Source organism: Microtus pennsylvanicus, chromosome 8 (assembly GCF_037038515.1).
Source record: "Microtus pennsylvanicus isolate mMicPen1 chromosome 8, mMicPen1.hap1, whole genome shotgun sequence".
Classification (NCBI taxonomy): Eukaryota; Metazoa; Chordata; class Mammalia; order Rodentia; family Cricetidae; genus Microtus; species Microtus pennsylvanicus.
This window is the reverse complement of record NC_134586.1, coordinates 62,611,272-62,621,123: the sequence shown is the minus strand read 5'-3', so window position 1 is coordinate 62,621,123 and position 9,852 is coordinate 62,611,272. Positions and strand designations below refer to the sequence as shown.

The following is a 9,852-nucleotide window of genomic DNA, read 5'->3' as shown; positions in this document are numbered from 1 at the left end:
ATCTGATCCCATATGGGTCTGCCAGGTCCTCTAGCACAAGGTAATGCAGAAATTGAACTACTATTGATTGGAAGTGTGTTGAAGGCCTCAGAATTTCCTAAGAAACATCATGTTGATAGCAAAGGTTTAAAACCCTGGGTGCCTTTGGCATTGTAGAGCCAGAGAGAGTACCCTTCTCCTCTATTCCCCCTACCTTACTAAACCATTGCATTCTTAAAGTTTCCCATCATGGTCTATTTCACTATTTGGCCACTTCCTCCTCCTGAGGCTGACTGCCAAGGTCCAGCTATCAAAGAATTGAAGTCCAGCTATCAAAAGCCCCCCTTTGGCTGCCCTAATTAACATGCCCAATCAAAGTTAAGCGCCTCATCCTAAGACAGGGTTTCCCTCTTTCAGTCCTTTGTCCCACATGGGCAAATATTCCTTCCTTCTTTCTCAAAAGCTCCATAACCTACCCAAACAATGGCACTATCTGGACAGCAAATGTTCAAACACATAAACCTGTGGGGAATATTTGGTGTTCAGGCTGTAACAGACGCCTCCACCAGGACCTGGGTTGTAGCTTCTGGTTTGCCATGAGGAAGTTAAAGAATCATTGACAGGCAAGCAACGAGATTTCCAAATGTGGCCTTGCCCTAGCATGACCCTCGATGCTCTGTCAAAGACTTGTGTTCATCCCCATCTGAATCATGTTAAATTTGCTGCTATTGCAGCTCCAAAATGTATGCCCACATGGTGGAGGCTTAGCGGTCTTGATACCTTTACTCTGGTCTTAGCTACCTCCATGTTCCTTGGGTCTCAGCCAACCCGATGATTTCTTTGTCAACCCTGACAAGACTCTCCTACAAATAATATAGACTCTAAGGTGCTGGCAGACCATGAAATGCAAGACAAGCCTCACCTCTGAGTGAATTAGCGATAACAACATTTCTTTTAGCCAGGCTCACTTAGTAGCTGGGACTCAAGTGGTGACAATGGTGGGCAGCTTGATTTCACTCACGGTCGCTCCATGTAACCAGCTGTTTTGTGAGCAAATTGCACACCTTCACTTCCCTAGCTCAGATCCTACACCCACCTTTGAGAAAGTCAGCTACAATCTTCTCCACTGATTGATTCCTACATATATATCGTCTCATAAATATACACAGAGTCCATGCATCTTACTAAATAAATAAATAGATAGTTAAAAGACTATCTATCTGTTCTCTCCCTCACCTCCGTCCCACATTACTCCTTACATCCTACCCTTCCCCACCTAGAATCCATGTAAGATGTCTTTCCTCAAAAGTTGTGACCATATTTTCCCCAAGCTGTTCCTTAGCCCTGCTCAAGGAAATCCCAATTACTCTCTCTTCGGCCTGAGAAGCTTCCCTCTCTGCTGGCAGAAGCTAATTTACCTCTCCTAGAGTCTTGACCTCAAGACTTCCCAGGAAAAACCTCTACCTCACTACCTCTCATCCCCTCCCCACATCTTCTGGTCTTTATTGCCGTGTTGAAATTCCAAAGTTTTCCCTGTCTCTCAAGCCCAAAATGATCCTGAGAGTCTTCTTCAATGTAAGATCCCATCAAGGCTGCCTCCTATCTTTCCCCTTAGAGTTCACCATAGGCCCGGCTAAATGCTACAGAAAAGTGCTGGCTTGCAGATGACCCTGTGCTATGCCCATCAGTCCTGTTTTTGTGGCCCTACATATGCTACCTAGTCCCAAGTCCGAAGACTCCCCTCCTTTGCCACACATGACTCCTGAGGAGCGTCTATGATGTAAGACTCCACCCTACCTGCTTGTCTGTTTGCTACTGAGAGTGCACTGTCTTTGCCTCCAATAGGCCCAAGCAAACTGCAGGGGACAAGTGCTGACTTCCAGCATGACCCTGTTGAGGAAGCCTTGAGAAGAGATAACAGGGTCCTCACTGATCTATAGGGAACAACTGGGGCAAAGAACACATATCTCACAGGGATAGGTTACAAGAGGAGGCCCCTCTGTGTCTTGTCTGATTTGGTAAGGTACTTCCTCAGCTAATCTGCATGAGGAGTATGATGTCTTGGTTCCAAGTTCACAAAGCTGAGCACTGTGTGGGGCCTGGTATCTAGACAAGCAGTGCAGGGGCTGAGAAGGACTCATCCAGCAAAACATGGTGGGTGAGTGAGGGCATGATAGAAGGGGGCAGCAAGTCAGTTTGGACCATCAGGATCCATCGTCCTAAAACAGCCAGGTCTCAATTATTTTCATAAGGGTACGTTTAAAGTCGATATCTTCTACTTCTGGGTTAGGGTGTTCGAGTCTTCCTGTTTCATGTTCACTGGATTCTGCTGTTATCATATTGCTTTTCAGGTTGTTGGAGGAATTCTTGCATTGGTGCCTGCCCATCTCTTCCTGTCTGGATCCTCTCAGTACAGGAGCAGGTACCTCTTGCCTGGCTCCAAGGACCCCACAGACAAAAAGGCAGGCTTGGGACACAGGGTGGGGGAGTATAAAGAAGCTCCAGTGGCAAGGACCCTCCCACTGGCTCCCCAACCTCTCAGTACTGGAGCAGGCTGAGTTGGGGGATTCAAGGACCTCACAGATGAAAATGGGGTCCTTGGGGAGAAGCTGTAATATGCTAAAGAGAGCCAGCAGACAGAAAACACCCTGCTGGATGGCCAGAGAGCTTAGTGAGTTGGAGGGGGCCTGTACTCAGTTCCCTGGGACTGACGGGCCATGGGGCCACTCACTCACCTGTCTGGATCCTCTCAGCACAGGAGCAGGGACCCCAGTCATTTTCTTTGCAAGCAAAACTCTGGGGATTCAAAATTAACACCCTTGCTCGTGAGCTTCTTAAACACGCCAGAGAAAGCTTCCACCTTGTCTGCCATATTTTTCTGAACTTTATCTGCATGAACCTGTATGAGCCAGTTGCCATCCAACTTCACAGGGATCCTCTTACCCACAATTTCACGTGGGAAGACCCAGTCCTCAAGGATGGTGTTATGCACTGCTGTCAGTGTGTGGCTTCTGGGAGCGTTTGTTTATTTTCCGTATGGCTTTTTGAGCTGGCTTGGGCAGACTGCTCCTCTGAGCTGCAAAGACAATGTGTTTCCCGCTAAACCTTTTCTCCAATACACAAGCTCGCCCAACTTGGATTTTCTGGGACGATTTCAGCTAAGGAACTGGCAAAGAAAAAAAATTAGAATAGCTTCCTGGCCAGCACGAACTTTGATTTTCTTGCCATGGTAATGTTGAGTTCTGCCAGCTGCCCCTTGAGATCTGAGTTCATCTCCAGCTCGGGCAGCAGCTGAGAGATGCCAGGCTCTTCACAGTCTTGGTGTTTGAGCTGAACATAGCCTCATCCTTAGGGAGTGCTGGCTTAGAAACACACTGTTCTCTTAAAGGCAGGTGAAACAGTTTGAGTACACAGTAGAATGGTGGTCCTGAGTGACCTCGAGGTACATTATTAACTCTGTGAGGCCCAGCAAAAGTTCCATTCTCTTAGAAAGTAAGAGATATTCTCATATTATATCACTACACAGCCCAAATTTAATAAAAATGGACAGAATGCTTGCATCTACCATTTTTTGTTATATTTTGCACAAACTTGCACCTCCTGATTCTTTTTTCTCAATAAACACTCCCATACTAATTTTCCCATATAATTTGAATATTGCATTAATATTTCTTAATTTCATAGGGAGTGAATATGAACAAAATCCAGTGATAAACATGTATGACAATGCCATCAGCTGATTAACCTTGCAGGCTAAGTAAATATTAGAGTCCAAAAATAAGTGCCTGGTTATTAATAAGCAACACAGCATCCTTTCTTCTCTATTATTATGAAAATACAGATTTATAAAGCTTTTGGGGTTTGTGTGCAGTGTGCGTGTGCACATGAGCATATGTGCAGGCGTGTGTAGAGGGGTGCATGTTCACAGATGCCAGGGGTTAACGGCAGGTGTTTTCTCCCAACACTTCCCACTTTGTATTTTAAGGCAGGGTGTCTCCTGCTGAATCTGAGCTCACAATTCTGCTAGTTAGGCCAGGCATCTAGCTCTGGAATCTGAAACTCTGCCTCCCACAGGCTCAGCTTGGTATTGGTGCTGGGGATCCATGCCCAGGTGCTTGTGCTTGTTGGGCAAGAACTTCACCCACCGCACCAGCCCCCAGAACGCAATATTTTTGATTTCTTATACTTGTTATTTCCGGAAGGATGTTCAGGGAAACCCGATGGCCTTCCATTTGAGATCTTAGGTAGCATTTGTTCCCACCCTCTTCAGTGCTATCAGAATTGAAGTGTTGACTGCTGAGATAGTTTTTAAAATCCCTGATATCAAAACAAAACAAGGCACTAGGGTTTACTATGTCTGAAACAACTCCCACGCTGCCTTCTTCCTCAGCCACGTTCTTCCTCTTTTTCAGACACTAGTTTTCCCTTCAGATGATGGTCGAACACAATTTCAGTAGACTTTTCATCGCAATTTCCCGGTTTGTAGTGACAAAACCCTTTGTGGGTATCCACAGATATCTGACACGGTTCAGCAGTCTACCCAAGAGAGTAGATAGAATTACAGTGGGTCTGACGCATTTACACACATGAACGTGCGCTAGGTGAGTGGGTAATACTGATCCAGTTGTCTGTGTCTCTTGCAGGCTGCCCTGGACACCGTCCTCCTGCCTCAGCCGAGCACTGCCTCCAGGGGGCGCCGCGGAGCGAGAAGGCGAGCGGAGCGGAAGGCGCTGTGCCGTGCACCCCTCCCACTGCTCCCTAGCCCTGCCTTGGAGGGAGCGCTGCAAACAGGCCAGAGCTGTGCGCTGTCACACAAGAAAAGTGTCAGCGTGACGGGAGGAGCATTTCTTCCCGCCAGGCCCTGAGAGTGGAACTCACCTTCAGCCCCGGAAGATCATCCCCGCCAAACAAGTCGCTACTTCCGGAAGCCTCCAATTCCCTCTCCCCACCACCCCCCAGGTAGAGCACCTTCCCTGGGAGGAGTCGTCCTCACAGCGGAGCCAGGGTTGATGATGGCAGGAAGAGAACCAGGTGGACGATGAGATGAGGTTCTGAGTGGTGCCTGTGTTCTTAGTCGTTCTCCTGGTTCTCATTAGAGGCCCTCAGGTTCTTCTTATGAAGAATAGTATTCACCAAGGGAAGATTCACTGTCCTTTTCCAGAACCTTCTGGACTCTGTCTAGTGGGGGCTTTCGTGAGGAGGAACGGAGGCAGCCACGTGGGGGAGTGGTGGCATTGTTTTACACTGAAAAAACCCCTCAGGTGCTTGGAGTCTGGGGTCATGTGAACACCCTCAGCAATGACAAGCATTCCTGATATAGTGAGTTTTCCAAGGGAGGACCCTAGAGTCAAACCGGGGGGCCTTTGGCGTTGTGGGGGAAGTGAGTGACACAAGACCAAGATACCACTCTTAAGAAAGGGTGGCCACGGGGAAGTGAATGGGAGACAATGACCTGGCTCTGCGGGTCCCGAATCTCTTTATTAGACAGCATGGACTCAATTCTAAAGCACACGAATCCAAGGGAGACATTTTTCTGGGAACTGAGTTGACTAGTGTGTGTGTGTGTGTGTGTGTGTGTGTGTGTGTGTTGAGGAGTGGGGTGCTGGGGATAGGGTGAATATCAGTAGAAGCAGCTTCTGGTCTGAGCCAGGGAAAAAGAGTCAGGACTGCACCTGAGCAAGCTAAAACCCTCTAGCTTACCTGAAGAGATCTTGCAAGAAAAGGGTGCCCCTCTGTGTGTGCTTGCCTGACTTGTGGAGGTGCATCCTCAGCTAATCTGCATGAGGAGTATGATGTCTTGGTTCCAAGTTCACAAAGCTGAGCACTGTGTGGGGCCTGGTATCTAGACAAGCAGTGCAGGGGCTGAGAAGGACTCATCCAGCAAAACATGGTGGCTGAGTGAGGGCATGATAGAAGGGGGCAGCAAGTCAGTTTGGACCATCAGGATCCCGCGTCCTAAAACAGCCAGCGCTCAGAGAGAAGAGAGGGCCAGCTTGTCCTGAGCACACACCTCTCTCAGCAGCTGTGTGTCAAGGACCAGGCTGGGAGCCAAAGGTGGCAGAGTGTTCTGGGAGGAAAGATGCTGTGATATGAAGGGGACAGAGAGGAGAGGGAGGCTACCACAATGGTGAGGAACCCTGGGCCAGCCAGAGCCAGCTTCCTCTGCAGGTGAAGCTCATGCAGATCTGGAGATGAGGAAATGAGGATCCCCTCCCGTGTCACAGTTCAGCCCTTGACTTCTGGTTTATGATTGACTAGGAGTCAGCTAATGAAGTGTCAGACCAGATCAGCTCCCTAAGCCTCATCAGCCCCTGTACATTCTCCTGGGTGTCATTGGACGCTGAGGCCATCCAGGATATTCTTGCAACTGTGGTAGCAGGTAAGAGGACAGAGGGCTGGGACTGGGATCTCTATGGGTCTTGAGCCCCACACCCTTGCTGAGGACCCATGAGTGGAATGTTTTTGTTTTGACGCTTTGCTTTTCTGTAGACTGAGTCTTTCCAATTGCTGGAAAAAGGATCTGCTGATACTTGTGCCTGGGAACACAGGAGTGTTCAGTGTCAGGACCCTGAAGAGGAAACAGAGCCCTCAGAACAACATAGTTTTCCAGCGTACCCCAATATCCAAGGTGAGATAACTTGTAATCAAATAAGGAGTGTGACTGGGAAGGTCTGCACATAGCTTACTGTAGTAAATCTTCAGAGCAACCCAGAGACCAGGTGATGATTTACCATGGTCTACAGATGAAGACTCACAGGCTCACAGAGGTCAAGGGACATGTCCCAGGGTCACATGGCAGGAAGAGGAAGAAGAGGGGCTGTTAGATGACACTGACCTGATGCTTCTCCAGGTAGCAGTGTGCTTCTTCACCCTAGGTGTTGACAGAGGTACAGCCATCTGTAGATTCTCCCTGGTTTCTGGGAGGCTGGGAAGGTTTGGGGACTGACATGGCTTCCTCTGTCTCCTGCAGGGCTCAGGGAAGCTGTGCAAGAAGGTCTCGCTGTTCCTGTGATCACTGATATTTGAGAGCCACAGATCTCCCATGGCTCCTTATCACATCCGCCAGTACCAGGAGAGGGACCACAAAAGGGCCCTGGAATTGTTCTCCAGGGGCATGATAGAACATTCCTCTGCTTCTTTCCGCCGTATGTTAACACTGCCCCAGACTCTCCTGACCTTACTTGGGATACTCCTGACCATAGTCCTGGTTTATGGCTCCTGGCTCCTGGCCACAGTGTGCTGCCTCTTTCTACTCCTTTGCCTGAGGCTCTTTGACTGGCTTTTTTGGAGAAACTATGTGTCTACATCTTTGCAAGCAGACATGGCTGACATCACTAAGTCATATCTGAATGCACGTGGCTCCTTCTGGGTGGCTGAGTCTGGGGACCAGGTGGTGGGCACCGTGGGTTGTCTGCCAGTCAAGAATCCCCCATTAGGAAGGAAGCAGCTGCAGCTCTTTCGCCTGTCTGTGTCCTCACAACATCGAGGACAGGGGATAGCGAAAGCACTGGTCAGAACTGTCCTCCAGTTTGCACGGGACCAGGGCTACAGTGATGTTGTCCTCGAGACCAGCATTGTGCAGTATAGTGCTTTGGCTCTCTACCAGGCCATGGGCTTCAGGAAGACAGATGAGTACTTTGTTAGCATATTCACAAGGTTAATGTCTTTTTCTATCCTTCGTTTCACCTACTCTCTCCCTTTTGATTGGGAACCACAGATGTGATCCTTCTCCTTTGTGAGGCTCCAGTTTACTCTGCTGCAAGAACCAGCAAACCCTGGTAGTTTACTGCTGCCAATCACACGAGCTCGTTTTTCATTCCTCTCAGATCCAGTCTTGCTGGAGGTGAGTTGTAAGTTTTGGCTCCTTGTTCCTTTCTGTCTTTTGAAGTTTCACCTTTTCCTTCCTGGTGCCGTGATGATATAGCACCGAAGCCAACCCGAGCCCATACTGCACACACTTTACGTTGAAACATTAGCTCTCAATTTCAGCTAGGTGGTCTCAAGTTCCAGCAGCCCAGTCAGGATTCAGCATCTGCAGAAAGGCGAAACTGAACCCAGAGGGAGCAGAGTACTTCCTGGGACCCTGAACTTGTCACTTAGGGGAAAATCTAAGACCGCACAGAAGTGGAGCCTCCTCCAGAGGTGTGGCACAGTCAGGAGTCAGGGTGGCAGTTGTTCTGTGAGAACTGGAGCAGCGAAGCACCTAACTTACTGCTAAGCCACCTTTGTGCCCAGGGGAGGAGGGGCCCTCTGATGCAGCGAGAGCAATCTTGAAGGGCCTCTCCTGGGTGTGGTGATCTCTTATGGATGCAGGGGAAGGGTAAGGAGTCAGGAAGTGTCATGAATATGTCACCATAGAGAAGAATCCCAGAACCAAGTGGCCCTTGGCTGAGTTGTTCAGCAGTGGCCTCCAGGGATCCTGGTTATCCTCTGTAAAAAGATTTCAGAAGCCCAACCCCAAGTGTCTTACAGAGAAGAGAAACCCCCAGAAAGACAGATAAAATGACAGTCCAGGAGCTGAAACAAATGCACTCTCACAATAGTGAGGTTGCTGGGTGAAATTCCATGCTGGATGAGGGAGCCTCCCTGAGCTGTTGTAAGGAGAAGCGCTGAGGTCCAACATAAATGCTGTTGCCTCTGCCTTTGGTAGAATGCCTGACCTAGAGACTCATTCCGGAAGACATTGCATGCCTCTGTCTCAGACTTAAAGGAGTCCAACAGGGAGTGAGCTGAAGGGTCTCTGCTGGCTGAATTTCTAGTGCCAAGAGGACAAGGCAGGCGGCTGAGGGAGAACTGTTGCAGACAGTCTTGCTTGGTTCTGGAATCCACGTGCCGTACTATTACATGCCAGGAAGATGTACACAGTGCAGCAATGCTGCCCTTATGAGTGCAGACAGCTGCTTTCTGATTAAACGTAAGGCCTGTTCTACAGGGCGGACTCCTCCTGAGTACTCTAAGCCAAGATCAAGTCCTGTGTCTGTGGAGGTTATAGGCCCAGTAAGGAGACTTCCTCTATTGTTTATTTGTTATTAGACAAGTATAACGTGTCAACTTGCCTTCAAGCATTTGTGTTTATGCCCATAGGTGGCTGCTGTGCCAGCCTCAGTATGAAAGGAGACTTTTCACAGTGGGTGGTGTTTTTTTCAGAAACTCATAATTGTCAAATTGCTGAGAATACTTTCCTTTGATATAGCCCAGTATTGTGTCAGAAATGGATGAAATTAATGTATATATCATCTGTTTCAAGGCTTAGGAGAGCTGTCGGTGTGGGCACAGAAACATTTAAGATCTGGAGTGGGCAGAGTGTTTGGTCTGAATTGGAACATTCTCCAATGGAGGGCTAACAGAGATGCAACAGACTCATGAAAGGGCTCTTGTGAACTCTCCCTAAAGTCACCTAGGCAGTAAACATTTCCTAGCAAAGAAAAGACTCTTAGGAACCCCACTGTTGTGGATTTCGTGTGTTGTTACCCATGCAATGGTGGCCTTTCAATTACTACAGCTGCCTGGCTCACCCCTGCTCCTGTAAATAATCCCTCGCCCATGTTCCTGCAAGTACCTCCAATAAACTGGTTCATCAAACTTGGCTTGGGCCAAATTGTTCCTTTGGTCTCTCCTGGTGCCCTGTCCAGTGTGAGTAGATGTTTGTTGTCATCCCCAGGGGAAATCAGACAAAAACTCTTACACTGGTACAAAAAGGATGGGTTTTCTTTCGTGTTGTACCCCCTTGGGTAAGCCATACTTGATCCAAATGACTGGAGCAAAGAGGCCAAGCAGATCCAGGATGGAAAGCCTGCCAGAGTAGGAAATCAGTGAGTCCTGGCTCCTGGGAAAGCTCTGTGACTCTCCAGCTCACTTCTGGGGATCTCTCCT

General features: G+C 48.7%; 1 protein-coding gene across 1 annotated transcript; it reads left to right on the top strand.

The window, feature by feature from the left end:
• The first annotated feature begins 4,698 nt into the window (after positions 1 to 4,698).
• Positions 4,699 to 9,556, top strand: LOC142856338 (N-acetyltransferase family 8 member 2-like). Its single transcript, XM_075983698.1, has 4 exons — positions 4,699 to 4,938; positions 6,238 to 6,358; positions 6,469 to 6,607; positions 6,950 to 9,556. Exon 4 carries the CDS (start codon positions 7,022 to 7,024, stop codon positions 7,700 to 7,702), a length of 681 nt encoding a protein of 226 aa, XP_075839813.1. The 5' UTR covers positions 4,699 to 4,938; positions 6,238 to 6,358; positions 6,469 to 6,607; positions 6,950 to 7,021; the 3' UTR covers positions 7,703 to 9,556.
• The last annotated feature ends 296 nt before the right edge of the window (positions 9,557 to 9,852 follow it).

What these genes read in the sequence shown, in the direction of transcription:
- LOC142856338 (XM_075983698.1), top strand. Translation starts at nt 7,022, where the DNA reads ATGGCTCCTTATCACATCCGCCAGTACCAGGAGAGGGACCACAAAAGG.